Below are 13,598 nucleotides of genomic sequence, written 5' to 3' on the forward strand. Positions count from 1 at the left end.
AAAGTTGGCTTACTTGATCTGATTTACGACATTGCACTCCGTAGTTATGTAAATAATAAGTGCTGAGGCTTAGTCTCAAAAGCCCCTTGTTTATCCAGTACAATGTGCCCAACGAAAGCTCGGAGAGTGAATGTGAGAAAGGGCATGGAATCCCTCCATGCCGCCGTTTGTTTAATGTCCATGATATATCTCTCGATCATTTAAATATGTGCAAATTCAGATCTAGATTGATTGTAAGCTGGTCCATGACGGGCGGGCCGAGGACTAACACCGCAGTCAACCTCGCAAACTTGGATTTGCGGGTGTCAGGACATTTTGGTCCGAAAGTTATGGGGCCGTCGATGTCAGTCCACGGTAGCCAAACAGGGAGCCTGGTCGACCTTGTGGGTTGGATGATTGGGCTAGATCGTTCTCCAAGCACCTAGCGTATGTCATTGGTTACGAAATGGTCGAAATGCCCAGCAATCGGGGCCGAAGCTCCTGCACAACTGCAATGACGGAGGGGAAGCATGTTGATGTTGATGCTGGATAACATTTGATACGAGGATGGTGACAGCACATTTACGTTGCGGGACTGATCACCACTTAATGTGCACCCAGCCGTTAAATGCGAAGCCCCACTAACCTCGAAAGCCTCGGGATTTTCCGAAAAGATGCAAGGTACTCTTCTCTCCAAAGAGTAAAGAGGCAGCTGGAGAAGCGCGGTCGAGGGGGAAAAGAGGGCTCTTGTGTGGCAGCGACAGGCTCACATTGTCACCGGGAAGCCACCCAAAGCCTGGTGACTCGATTTGCAGGAGAGACCGGATGTCATTACGATGGGTGGATGCAGGGAAATTTTCAAGAGACATCGTGAACATTCTCTCCTCTACCGCCGATAAAGTACCCACATCTCGGCGCCGGATTCCCCACCATCTGGCGGAAGGTGTCCAGGTCTTATGTACATCTACTTGACACCTCAAGCTCTGGATGTCTTTTGAGCTCGTCCTGCGAGAGAAATGGATGGCAGAAGACGCAGGCGAGGTAGATTCGGCTGGACGGGCCTGTTGGAAAAATATCGCTCATATTGCCTCTCGGTCAGATTGTCTATTTGTCCGGGCCAGAAAGACAGTGGTAGGAGAGACGGCCTATAATTACGCAGTAAGGTAGAGAGAGGTTGGAGGGGTGGCAGAGGAAAGAGTGACAGGGCCGGGAATTCCTCGCAGTGATTTGACATGGATCTCTACCCAAAATTACGTAGATGGCACCGCAGCAGGTATCTGTACATGACCTTGCTCCCTGAGTAGGCATGCTCCGGCTTTGACCTCACCTCAGTCCAAGAGGCCCTTGGGTAACTTGAGTGACCACGTTTCGTCTGCCGCGTTTGGTGCTCTTCTCTTATCTTGAGGTGTTGCCGTGCAAATAACACCAAACATGTAGGCCATGTAGACCAAGAAAAGCGTCAAATCCATTCGTACTTTTCTCCATTGCCTTTGCTCAAAATGCCCCACAAACCAAGTACCTCTACTTCTGGGGAAACGCAAGTTCTGCCTTACAGTAGTGCGCCAGTGTTGCATCAGGTCGAGCTTTCTCCGTTGTGCAACTGCTGCCCGTCTAGTTTGGATTGCACTGAGCCGGATTGACACTTTCCTGCTTCTTCTCAACACCCTCTCGTCTGCCCTCTCACCCGCCAGGACCTCACTCAGTCAACAAACGCAGCTTGACAAGCCAACCACCGACTAGCCACCGTCCTCCGTCGCTTTCCACCTCACCCTATTGTCACCCACCTGAGGTTCTCTCCTCTCTCCATTCACCCAGACCAAGCTTGTCCTACATTGCACTGCTTGTTTCTGTGCATTGCGTTTCCACGTAGCTGGCGTCCGACAGCCCGGCTTCCTCCAATACCACTGCATCCCTACCGTCCCGTCCACATACCTTATACATACACTGGTCGCCGTCGCCCTTATTCGAAGCTTTTCTGCGAGCCACGATTCACTCCCACCTCTCTCAGCAACTCAAGAAGCTACCGACTTTTGCGACGGAGCTGTGTCCAGCACCAATCTGCCCATTTTGGTCTCCCTCAGAGAATCAAACAAGCACCAGCCCACCCCTGTGTGCTTTTCACGTTGCCGTCACTGGAGCTTTGGGTACTTGATCTTCCTGGCATTTACCCCTCCATCATCCCCGCAAGCTCATCCCAGCCAGTCTCAGCTAACACCTTACCCTCCCGCCACAGGACACCCCAGCATACCTTAGCTATTCTTGTTCCCTAATTACCTGCCACCCATCGAACGAACCCTCCACGAAATCTTTCGCACCACCATCTTCCACCGAACACCTTCAGCACCAAGCAAATCGCACAAGATGCCTTCGCTCGTCCCCGACGAAGAGACTGCGCCTGGTCGCCTACTACTGCTCTCCAACCGACTGCCCATCACCATTAAGCGTTCCGACGATGGCAGTTACTCCTTCTCCATGTCCTCTGGTGGTCTCGTCACCGGCCTCAGCGGCCTGTCAAAAACGACCAGCTTTCAATGGTACGGCTGGCCAGGCCTCGAAGTTCCCGAGAACGAAATTGCCGGCATGAAGCAGCGCCTCAAGGACGAATACGATGCTCACCCTGTCTTCATTGATGACGAGCTCGCTGACAAGCACTACAACGGCTTCTCTAGTATGGACGACCCTCCCTTGCCTCTATACTTCCTAGCTCGACTAACAACCAACCCTTTTTCGCAGACTCTATTCTCTGGCCGCTTTTCCACTACCACCCCGGTGAAATCACATTTGACGAGAGCGCATGGGCCGCTTACCGCGAAGTCAACCGCCTGTTTGCCAAGGCTGTCGTCCAGGACGTTCAGGATGGCGATCTGATCTGGGTTCACGACTACCATCTGATGTTGCTGCCTGAGATGCTTCGCGAGGAAATCGGCGACTCCAAGAAGAACGTCAAGATTGGCTTCTTCCTGCACACGCCTTTCCCTTCTTCCGAAATTTACCGTATCCTTCCCGTTCGCGAAGCCCTCCTGACGGGCGTCCTCGACTGCGATCTCATCGGATTCCATACCTACGACTACGCTCGTCACTTCTTGAGCAGTTGCTCTCGCATTCTGTAAGACGCATTCGAAAAGCGAAAGCTTGTTCTCTCTTGAACACAAACTGACGTCACATGTAGTGGAACTCCTACGACCCCTAATGGTGTTGATTACAATGGCAAATTCGTCACCGTTGGCGCATTCCCCATCGGTATTGATCCTGAGAAGTTCGTCGAGGGCCTCAAGAAACCCAAGGTTCAGGAGCGCATTGATGCTCTTACGCGCAAGTTCAACGGAGTCAAACTCATTGTCGGTGTCGATCGCCTCGACTACATCAAGGGTGTCCCTCAGAAGCTCCACGCATTGGAAGTCTTCTTGACAGAACACCCCGAATGGATCGGCAAGATCGTGCTAGTTCAGGTTGCCGTGCCTTCGAGACAGGACGTTGAGGAGTATCAGAATCTGCGAGCCGTGGTCAATGAGCTTGTCGGCCGGATCAACGGCAAGTTTGGCACCATCGAGTTCATGCCCATTCACTTCCTCCACCAGAGCGTCTCCTTCGACGAGCTCACAGCTCTTTACGCCGTTTCCGACGTCTGCCTTGTTTCCTCCACGCGCGACGGCATGAACCTGGTCTCGTACGAGTATATTGCTACTCAGCGCGAGCGTCACGGTGTCATGATTCTGTCCGAGTTCACCGGCGCTGCGCAGTCCCTCAACGGCTCTCTCATCGTCAACCCATGGAACACTGAAGAGCTAGCAAACGCCATCCACGATGCCGTGACCATGTCCCCGGAGCAGCGCGAGACCAACTACAAGAAGCTCGAGCGCTACGTTTTCAAGTACACGTCATCCTGGTGGGGACAGTCCTTCGTCGCCGAGATGACTCGCCTCTCCCAGGAGGCGACGCAGTCTAAGACGTTGAAGAACGTTGGCGGCAACGTGATTGGTCAGGTCACCAAGGCGATTCAGGGCGCTGTCGATAGTGTCACCGGTAGCAAGGATGGCGCGGAAGATGCAAAGGAGACGAAGGCGGAGAAGCAAGAAGCATAACGGCCAATTGTATATCCAACAAAACTTGCAAACCAAGTTATCTACTTTTCCACTGGACAAGAGGCCGCCCGGCCCGTTTTAACGAAAGCATGATTGAAAGAGAGAAAAGAAGAAAACGTTGCCCTTTTCGGGCAAATTTTAGCTGGGCGAGGAAGCATACATGATCGGAAACAATGGCATCGAGCCGAGCGGAGTTTTTGGGATTTTCTTTTCATGTGCTTTTGTTTCATTGCTGATGCTGGCGAGGGGGGTACGGATGGACCGATCGCATGAGAGGGAAATGTGTCGCACATGAGGTCTTTCCAATGCATTTGTTTTGATTTGGTTTGCTCTAGGGTGCATGACCGTAATAGACTATCTACTACCTATTTGCTCCAGGAGAGCTGGGCAAACCAGCCTACCTTGTAAACGACGCAATACACGGTATCAAGGGCAGGCAACGAGGATTCATTCAGAGTTCATGTGCATTCAGAGTTGTATGAATTTGAGAAAAAAACGGGCTAATTTCGCATTTGCCAGAACTAGAAAAGGGAGAAGTGGAACAAGCTACCAAAGCTTGCTCACTCGCGGAGCTCTCAAAAGGTATCTAGAAAGGTACCCCTTCTTCTCGTCATGGTAAAATATCAAGAGAGAGAGGAGGTAACGAAGTAAAAAAGCAAGCAAGAGTGAAGATACCTGGCGGCACAAGAGCAAGAAGAAGTAGAAAAGAAGAGACAAACGTGTTGTGCTGTAAGTCCCTCCCGTAAAAGACCCCCCTCCTCCTCCCTCATCACACTCCCGTCCCTTTGCGCTACGCAAATCCAGCGTATTCTCAACCTTGAAAACGCCATCGTGGGGATCAAATAGTCCAACATGAACGCATCACACATAACACACAAAGAAGGCCTCCCTCTCTCGTCCAACTTAGTACGGCGACGCGACGATATCCTCCTTGCCCAGCTTGTACCGACCGCTCTTGGGCGTCGTGATCCGTCCAGAGTCCCTGCGGCCCATGCTGAGCTGTGCAAAGTTGCCGGCGATGCTCTCGCGCGTAGGGCGCTTGAGACCCTGCTTGCCGACCATGTTGACCTCGTTGGGGAGGGCGACAATGACGTTCTTGTCCGTTCCGAACTTGAAGTCGTCGGCCTTGACCTCCTCGGCGTAGCGCTTGATGCGGTAGGCGGCCTTGGCTCCGCGGAGAACCTTCTTCAAGCTCCACTCCACGATGTACGGGCCGGTAGCGGTGATGATGCTCGTTTCCTCGACGCCCTCGCCGGCGTTGAAGCGCGCAGGTGTGAATGACACCGGCTTGCCGGTCTCGTGGGCGAACTGGGCAACGTGCTCGGGCGTCAGGGCCAGACGGCGAGGTTGAGGCTTGTCGGAAGCAGCGAAAGACTTTTCGAAACCAAGCTTGCCCTCGTTCTTGCCAGACTTTTGCATCGCGTCGATGAGCAGGATGTACGTTCGGCAAGTGGCGAGGACCCAGCGACCATCGGCAGATGTATCGAGACCGAGAATGGCTTCACCGAGAGCGGGGATGTGAGTCTTGGCGTTGATTCCTAGGCGATCGAAGAGGCGTACGTCACCCTTGTTGGAAGCGACGGCGATGTATCCCTTCTCCGTAGTAGAGATAGCCGAGAAGTCGTTCTTGGAAACGTACTGCTTCAGCTGAGAATCAACCAGCTTGGTGCCGGACAAACGAGGGTCGACCCGGTAGAGGGCATTCTTGGAAATACCAAGGAAGGTCGGCTCGTGGGTCACCTGGGCGAACTTGTTCTCGGGAGCAAAGTTAAGGACAGGGATATCCTCGTGAACATTCCACTCGTCGACGACCTTGCCGTACTCGAGATCCATGCGATACAGCTTGTTGGGGTCCGACTCGTTCTGAAGAATCATGTTGCGATCCTCGTTGTGAAGCATAACCTTCTTGGGGCTGAACAGTGTACCCTTCGGAGTCTCGACCTTGGAAATATTGGTGGAGAACTCGAGGTTGTTGTTCGCCGTGTGCTTGAAGACGCCAATCTTGGATCCGCGCACGACGAAGGACCGGTCGTGCTTGTAGCCAACCGCAAGCTGAGAGTTGACGTTGCCATCCTCGTCCTTGGTCTCAACATCGTCATCCTCCTCGTCGCTGTCGTAATGCTCGCTACGCTGCGCATCATCCTCTGCATCTTCGTACTCCTCTTCCTCTTCCTCCTCCTCCTGCTCTTCGGGGGTATCTTCCATAACCAAATCATTGAAGGCGGACGTAATGTACTCCTGTTCTCTGTCCGTCTTCTTCTCCCACTTGACCTCATTCAGCTGCTCCCACAGAGCTCTGAGGAGAGCTTCTTGGAAACGTTCCAAAGTCGGCTGGTCCTTGAAACGGAGCAGCCAAGAGTATGCTGAGCCATCGGCAGAGAAGTGGTTGAAGATGAAGGACAAGAACTCGAAGTTGAAGACAGGATTGATATCTGCGATAATCGGGATGCCCAACCAAGCGCGGTCCTCGCTTTCGATTTGCAACCAGTACTCCCACTTCCCAACTTCCGTGACAGTGGCAGTGACGGCGGCAGCTTGCTGAATGAAGGAGCCAGAGGGATGGTCATAAAAGTGCAGCTCACAGCTCTCGGTGGCGTACGTGTCGAGAGCTTCTGGGGCCTCGGCCGACTTCGGAGGGCCAGTCGGCTTGGACTTCTTCTCCGGCGTGACAGGCATCTTGGCCGGCGTCTTCGTAGGGGTCTGGACAAGTGATTGCTCTTCCTTCTTTGTGGGTGTGATCGGGTCTTGCGGCACGAACAGACTATCGGCAGACTCGATTGATCTGACGAGCGTAGGGCTGTGGATGGGGCTTGCAGGAGGAATCGGCTGCTCGTCCTCAAATTCGAATTGCTTCAGGTCGACTTCGGATGCTGTTGTGTGCGGCTTGCGGTATTTGCGCTCGTACTGGCACTCTTTGGCGACACGCTCGAACTGCGCAACTTGTCCAGGAGACACAACGTTGTCGCAAACGAACTCATAGACGTCACCAGTATCACCACTCAGGTCTCTCCAGGCCAGAATCTTCTCCTTGCCTTCCCGGATCTCGATACGGAAGTGGAGGGCCTCGTCAAGCAGGAAGGTCTTTTCGTCTCTTTCGGCGGCGGCAAGTGCGTCGATCTCGGCGTCCTCTCCTTCCTCCTCGGCTAGAAGTTCGGCCTCGCCTTCCTCGTAGACTCTCTGTACCACGAGCTGGTATTGGAAATCCTGCGCAGTTCGTCGGATGCGGGCAGCTGCGTCCTTGAAGATGAGTTCGGAGTAGCCCTTCGGCGAGAGGGGGCGAACGAGGTAGAGTTGTCCTTGGGGGAGCTCGATGAGAGATTCTTGGTTGCTAGATCCAAAGATGAGTTTGCCAACTAGAAAAGAGAAAAAATGTTAGCATGTACTTAAGGGTTCTGGAAAATCGCAAACCGGCGCGGCAGTCACAAGTTGGAAAGGCGTTGATCGCGAAACGGTGACGAAAAATGACGCCCGACGAACGGTTCACATGCGCCTCGCCGTCGGTCGCGGGATAAGGCACAGCGGCGCGGTGAATCCTCCAAGTGATAGAGTAGCGGGGTAAACTTACCGTTTCTGAGGACAAACATCTTGAAGTTTGGGGCTTGTTTGGAAAGCTGTGTTGATCGTGGGCAGAGAGCTCTTGCGACGTGGTTTTGTATCTCTGCAAAGCAAGCCCGGCCGCTGGGTTGATCAAAGGACAAAGAGACGGAAAGTCCCAGACCTTGGCCACGAAACAAAAGTGATCAGGCACTAGGGAAGAAAATGCGTCATAAGAGGGAGCTTTTGAGTTGGGGTTCAGATGATGGAGGGGTGAAATGGCCTGTGGCTGTGCACGTCCCTTTTTCCTCCCAATTTTTTTGCCACGGTGCCACGGGACCGGGGTATCACGTGGGGCCCCCCCGGGCAGCGGCCGGTCCAGACCCACCTCGGACCCTTCCACCGTTCTACACTAGGCAGTACCTTACCCTTCCAGGTTCTTTCCCATTGCCTCACAGGCATATCGCCACTGCGAGACAGGAGTCTCAAGCTTTTGGAGGCCTCAGCTTTTTCTTCAACAATGACACTCTGACTTGTGGCAGTAATTTCTGCGCTTCAACAATCGACAAGAAGGCTACACATCGTTTGTTGGCACGTCTAACATGTGTCACTGGCTGACACGTATGTAGACGCCGGCACCCGGAGGGTGATGGGTGACAAGGATCGTTGGGTAAAATCCCATTGTCAATCATTGGAGTACAAATCAGTACTCTGCGCCTGGAATATGATTATTTCAGACATACCAGATCAGACATACCAGATGTTCTTAGAAACAAGCTGCTGCCTTGAGAGTTGGGTAGAACTCCAAGAGACATTGCTTTGGCCACTGAAGAAGTCCCGAACCTCGTACGAGGCAGCGAGCTCAGTAAGTGACAATTGAGGATATTTCTCTCTCGAAGAAAGTCGAGTAAGGGAACACAATCTGATACAGAATACCCAACAACAAGTATCATTCTGTACAGTCCTCTGAGATTACTGCGTCCTACGCATGTTGCAATAGTGAATAGAGCGCGGTGCTGAAAGACACCAGACAAACAGAAGGAAACAAAACTGTTCAACCCAGAGCAATTACAGCTCCTCAGCCACAGGCGCCTCCTTCTCAAATTGCCCCAGTACCTCCTGCGCACCATCAACCTCAATCTTCTCGAGTGTCTCCTTGGCCTCTGAGAAATCGTCGGCGATCAACTTTGCAATGTTCATTCCCATCAACGCGCTGGTCTCCATACACGAGATGAAGCTTTCGATACCCGAAAGATAATACAGTCCGTCCCTCAGTATGGGGTCTTGGAAAGTGACACGCGGGTATTCAATGGGGTATGAGTTGAACACATGCGGGTAATACCAAGAGATGGGTTCAACAGTGCGCTGGCCAGCTTCCCCTGACTTTTTGCCCGCAACAATGGACGCCGGCACTTCAACGCCAAGCAGCTTTGACAGAAACTCTGCCGTCACCTTCTTAGGAGAGAAGATCTTGTAGAGAAACTCGTCCTTGAGAGTGTCGGGGTTTGTAACGGTTCTGAGGGTGCTGACAGAGTAGAAGCCAGCCTTGCCAGCACCTTCAGAGCCAGCCTTTGCCTCGTCATCGGGGCCGAGCGTTGTGAGGACTGAGTCGGGTGCCTTGGAACCAGGTTCGAGACCAAAGTACTCCGGGGAGAGGTGGAACGGTGAGGCAAAAAGGGTGACGTGAAGCTTGGTATAAGGAACCTCATCAATCTTGTGCTGGAAAAGATCCTCTGAGACGCTGATATCTCCATACTGCCAAGGCGTCGCAATGACGACGTTGTCGAAAGCAATCGGGTACTGGTTCGATTCTGTCTCGGCTTCAGCATGAGCGTCTTTGGTTGAAAGTAGATACTTGGAGCTAGAAGGGCCAGACTTCACGGCGATCGATGTCACCGAAGTGTTGCGATGCAGTGTTGCGTTACTCCTTTGAAGCATTGTCTGGAAAACCTGCCAGTTGCCCCCAATGACTTGCCGAGCGCCTTCAGGGGCAAGAGAGACCATTGTCTCAAGACCGTGGATGTACTTCAGATTAGATGCGTAATTGACTCTAGTGGCTGCCTGGATGATATCGTGGGAGAAAAGTTCACTGATCTATCACCAATCGATTAGTATACAAAGCATCAGACAGAATCATGGTGGGCGTACATCGTTGTTGGCAAGAAACTGCTCCCCAGTAACGGAAGTTGCCTTCAAAAGATCCAGCTCGAAGACTCTTTGCGTGAGCGATCGGAAAGGAAAGTGAGGTTTCTCATAGAGCTGCAAAAAGGTCGCAACGGTCGACTGCACGAGCTTCTGCGCCTTGTACGGGGCGGTGCCGTACTTCCAGAAGAGCTTGGCCAAGTTCCACCAGTTCCAGGAACTATCGTCTTGGGAAAAGACAAACTTCTCGCCGTCCCAAATGCCCAGGAAGCCGTCACTGCCAGACTCTGGCTCTTTCAGGGGAAGCCCAAAGTTGATACTGGCATTATAGATGATGTGATTGGCCTCGATGAAGATGGAAGCGCCCAGCTCAACCGGCTCGAGCGGGTTGCCGTAAGCGTCGACGGTCAACGTCCGGCCTCCTACTCGGTCGGTCTTTTCAAACACAGTAATGTTTACGGGAAGACCTTCGGCTTCGGCGAACTTTTGGAGGTAGTAGGCCGCGGAAGAACCACCGGCGCCCGCTCCTACATATCGTGTAAGTACTGGGTTGAGCGGCGACGCGCTAAGGTCATGGACAAATCATCGGAGCTTCAAAGGTTTTCAAAAAGCAGCGTTCACGTACCAATAATGGCCACTTGCTTCACGCCATTCTCGGTGACAACCTGCTCAAGCTCAGTCGCAGGAACGGATTGTGTCAAGCTGAGCGCGGACAGCACAGCTGAGAGCTTGGACCCCCACATAATGTCGCGTAGATTGAAGACTACAAATACCAAATCACAGAACTAGATGAAGACGATGGGAGAAGGGAGAGATGGGAATGACTGGTCAGAAAGAACTGTGTCAGCGGTACGTTTAAGTACGCTTGGAAGATGAACAGGATGAAAGAAGAGCATGAAATAGATTCGTCATATGTGAGATGTCTCCGGCGTGTCTCCGGAAGGTCCCCAAATGAATTAAACTCAGGGTGAGTAAACAAACCGCTGCTTTACTTTGGTAGCTCTGGAATCTAGTGCAGGTGAAGCTCGCCTTTGGTACGACCAACGGAGATGTTGCAGCAAGAAACTGAACAGGAGGCGGTAAATGGGCCGTCCATAATACTCTGCTTTATTCTATGCATGAGTTTATCCAGTAAAAAGACGGTCTAAGTATGGATTCTGGATCTTGGTAGATGAGGCACTTGGCCTTCGCAACCACAGAAAAGATGTCACCGGCACAAGCTTGGGGTAAAGCAGCGGTGTATCCTTGGGGTGGAGGTTTCATTGCAGTGGTCCTCTAGGGGACCCCCAAGTCCCCACGTCCCGGTCTCCCATTCTCAGCTTGCATTCGCCCCATCCAGAGGCTCCAACAACGCACGGCTCATAGAACGGCGGGACTGTTGACAGAGCAGCCATTCGCACCTCACTAAACACATATTCCGCTACAGATGCAGCTATGCATATAGAGAGAATTAGTCAAGAATGGAGCACAGCAGGTGCCAGGCACCCACCACCACCAAGCTGGCAATTAGTGAGCCAGCACCTTCTACCAGTGGCTGACCGCCTGCCACCTCGAGGCAGAAAAAAAGTCACCAGCAGAGTCCCGCATCTGAAGCTCCCGGGGCCAGGTCAATCTCGAGAACACTCCACGTCAGGTCGCTAATCCAATAACCTTACCGACTGATACCCCCTCACGAACCCCTCGACGACCTCAAGCCAACATGTCTGCGGCGCAACTGCTCAACCCCAAGGCCGAATCGAGGGTGCGCGACCCTTGTGCTGACGATACTTGTTTGTATGCTAACGGCTAGTGCAGCGGCGGGGTGAAGCCCTGAAGGTCAACATCAGCGCTGGTGAAGGCCTCCAGGATGTCCTCAAGTCCAACCTCGGCCCTTTGGGCACCATCAAGATGTTAGTCTGTCGCTGTTCATGTCTTCAAATTAGATGCTAACATTAATAGGCTTGTCGATGGCTCCGGTCAAGTGCGAATAACTACCCCTCTTCCCCTGAATCCCCACCGCTAATGCGCCGCCAAACAGATCAAGTTGACAAAAGACGGAAACGTCCTCCTCCGCGAGATGCAAATTCAAAACCCTACCGCAGTCATGATCGCCAGAGCTGCGACGGCACAAGATGATATCTGCGGAGACGGCACGACATCAGCTGTCCTGTTGATCGGAGAGCTCCTCAAGCAGGCGGATCGGTATATCTCAGAAGGCCTGCACCCTAGAATTATCACGGATGGTTTCGAGATCGCCAAGAACGAGGCACTGAAGGTGGGTTTCTATTGAACACGGATACGTTGACAGTGGTGCTGACGGGCAAATAGTTCCTTGACGGCTTCAAGCTCGAGAAGGAGGTCGACCGCGAGTTGCTTCTCTCCGTGGCCCGCACGTCGCTTTCCACCAAGCTCAACTCCAACCTTGCGGCCAAGCTCACCCCCGATATTGTCGATGCTGTTCTCGCCATCTACCAGGCACCTGCCAAGCCGGATCTGCACATGGTCGAGATCATGAAGATGCAGCACCGGACCGCCTCCGACACCCAGTTGATCAAGGGTCTTGCCCTCGACCACGGCGCCCGCCACCCCGATATGCCCAAGCGCCTTGAGAACGCCTACATCCTGACGATGAACGTCAGCTTGGAGTACGAGAAGTCTGAGATCAACTCTGGATTCTTCTACTCTAGCGCAGAGCAGAGAGACAAGCTGGTGGAGAGCGAGCGTCGTTTCGTTGATGCTAAGCTGAAGAAGATTGTCGAGCTGAAGAAGGAGGTTTGCGGAAACGATCCCACCAAGAACTTCGTCATCATCAACCAGAAGGGCATTGACCCTCTTTCTCTCGACGTTCTGGCCAAGAACGGTATCCTCGCCCTCCGCCGTGCCAAGAGAAGAAACATGGAGAGACTGCAGCTCATCTGCGGTGGTGTTGCACAGAACAGTGTCGACGACCTGTCACCCGAGTCTTTGGGATGGGCTGGTCTTGTCTACGAGCAAACTCTGGGCGAGGAGAAGTACACCTTCATCGAGGAGGTCAAGGAGCCCAAGTCCGTCACCCTGTTGATCAAGGGACCCAACGCACACACCATCACTCAGGTTACGGACGCTGTCCGTGACGGTCTGCGCAGTGTCTACAACATGATTGTGGACAAGAGCGTCGTCCCTGGTGCCGGTGCCTTCCAGGTCGCCTGCGCAGCACACCTCAAGAGCGACGCCTTCTCCAAGACGGTGAAGGGCAAGGCCAAGTGGGGTGTCGAAGCTTTCGCCGATGCTCTGCTTATTATTCCCAAGACTCTCGCTGCCAACGCCGGTCTTGACATCCAGGATGCTCGTAAGTGCACAGTACGCTTGCCTTTGGAAGAAGATTTACTAACATGTCACAGTTGCTGCTATGCAAGATGAGCACGCGGATGGCAACATCGTTGGCTTGGACCTGGCAACGGGTGAGCCAATGGACGCAGAGCTCGAGGGTATCTTCGACTCCTTCAGAGTACTCAGAAACTGCATTGCCTCGAGTTCAAGCATTGCCTCCAACCTGCTTCTGTGCGATGAACTCTTGAAGGCGAGACAGATGGGCAGAGCGGGCGGCCCTGGCCCTGGTATGGACGGCCCCGAGGAATAAAGAGTTTGATGGATTCCAATGTTAAAGGTATTGGCACGGTAGACAAAAGGCGTTGATCTTAGATCTGTCAAAGCTGAGAGCCGGAATGATATCCAACCATGAAGACAATATCTGCATTCCATTTCGTGAAGTGTAGTAACTCAAAGGGGTTGGGGCATGTCAGTCAGGGGCAGCTTGCACTGTTTGCTACCCCTCGCTGGAGAAGGGCAGGCGAGGAGCGATAAGATAAGCCCCGCATCGAAATATTTCGAGAGCCAAAAAAT

The 13,598-nt window shown here is 52.9% G+C and overlaps 4 protein-coding genes across 4 annotated transcripts; 2 read left to right on the forward strand and 2 right to left on the reverse strand.

The window, feature by feature from the left end:
- The first annotated feature begins 1,421 nt into the window (after positions 1 to 1,421).
- HER10_EVM0011168 (glycosyltransferase family 20) lies at positions 1,422 to 7,649 on the forward strand. The gene is made up of 3 exons (XM_035480606.1): positions 1,422 to 2,647; positions 2,713 to 3,085; positions 3,149 to 7,649. Exons 1-3 carry the CDS (start codon positions 2,341 to 2,343, stop codon positions 4,059 to 4,061), a joined length of 1,593 nt encoding a protein of 530 aa, XP_035328501.1. The 5' UTR covers positions 1,422 to 2,340; the 3' UTR covers positions 4,062 to 7,649.
- Positions 4,965 to 7,645, reverse strand: HER10_EVM0009111 (VID27 cytoplasmic protein; the record flags this gene model as incomplete). Its single annotated transcript, XM_035478610.1, has 2 exons — positions 4,965 to 7,414; positions 7,627 to 7,645. 2 exons carry the CDS (start codon positions 7,643 to 7,645, stop codon positions 4,965 to 4,967), a joined length of 2,469 nt encoding a protein of 822 aa, XP_035328318.1.
- Positions 7,650 to 8,468: 819 nt separating the features above from the next.
- On the reverse strand, positions 8,469 to 10,932 carry HER10_EVM0011718 (prenylcysteine oxidase). Its single transcript, XM_035481141.1, has 3 exons — positions 10,363 to 10,932; positions 9,744 to 10,264; positions 8,469 to 9,689 (listed from the first exon to the last, which is right to left on the reverse strand). The coding sequence occupies exons 1-3, from the start codon at positions 10,478 to 10,480 to the stop codon at positions 8,664 to 8,666; spliced, it is 1,665 nt and encodes a 554-aa protein (XP_035328542.1). The 5' UTR covers positions 10,481 to 10,932; the 3' UTR covers positions 8,469 to 8,663.
- Positions 10,933 to 11,297: 365 nt separating this feature from the next.
- HER10_EVM0000496 (T-complex protein 1) lies at positions 11,298 to 13,439 on the forward strand. Its single transcript, XM_035470275.1, has 6 exons — positions 11,298 to 11,478; positions 11,532 to 11,626; positions 11,676 to 11,697; positions 11,755 to 11,991; positions 12,045 to 13,044; positions 13,097 to 13,439. Exons 1-6 carry the CDS (start codon positions 11,437 to 11,439, stop codon positions 13,333 to 13,335), a joined length of 1,635 nt encoding a protein of 544 aa, XP_035327517.1. The 5' UTR covers positions 11,298 to 11,436; the 3' UTR covers positions 13,336 to 13,439.
- The last annotated feature ends 159 nt before the right edge of the window (positions 13,440 to 13,598 follow it).

The sequence above is a fragment of the Colletotrichum scovillei genome (genome assembly GCF_011075155.1).
Source record: "Colletotrichum scovillei strain TJNH1 chromosome Unknown Contig00010, whole genome shotgun sequence".
Lineage (NCBI taxonomy): Eukaryota > Fungi > Ascomycota > Sordariomycetes > Glomerellales > Glomerellaceae > Colletotrichum > Colletotrichum scovillei.

Excerpts from the sequence above, each read along its gene's own strand:
- HER10_EVM0011718 (XM_035481141.1), bottom strand. The coding sequence starts at position 10,480 with ATGTGGGGGTCCAAGCTCTCAGCTGTGCTGTCCGCGCTCAGCTTGACA. Across the intron at positions 10,265-10,362 it reads GAAGCAAGTGGCCATTATTG|GAGCGGGCGCCGGTGGTTCT; the intron begins GTACGTGAACGC and ends CACGATATGTAG. Across the intron at positions 9,690-9,743 it reads AGTTTCTTGCCAACAACGAT|ATCAGTGAACTTTTCTCCCA; the intron begins GTACGCCCACCA and ends GATTGGTGATAG.
- HER10_EVM0011168 (XM_035480606.1), top strand. The coding sequence starts at position 2,341 with ATGCCTTCGCTCGTCCCCGACGAAGAGACTGCGCCTGGTCGCCTACTA. Across the intron at positions 2,648-2,712 it reads GCACTACAACGGCTTCTCTA|ACTCTATTCTCTGGCCGCTT; the intron begins GTATGGACGACC and ends CCTTTTTCGCAG. Across the intron at positions 3,086-3,148 it reads AGCAGTTGCTCTCGCATTCT|TGGAACTCCTACGACCCCTA; the intron begins GTAAGACGCATT and ends CGTCACATGTAG.
- HER10_EVM0000496 (XM_035470275.1), top strand. The coding sequence starts at position 11,437 with ATGTCTGCGGCGCAACTGCTCAACCCCAAGGCCGAATCGAGG. Across the intron at positions 11,479-11,531 it reads ACCCCAAGGCCGAATCGAGG|CGGCGGGGTGAAGCCCTGAA; the intron begins GTGCGCGACCCT and ends CGGCTAGTGCAG. Across the intron at positions 11,698-11,754 it reads TTGTCGATGGCTCCGGTCAA|ATCAAGTTGACAAAAGACGG; the intron begins GTGCGAATAACT and ends GCCGCCAAACAG.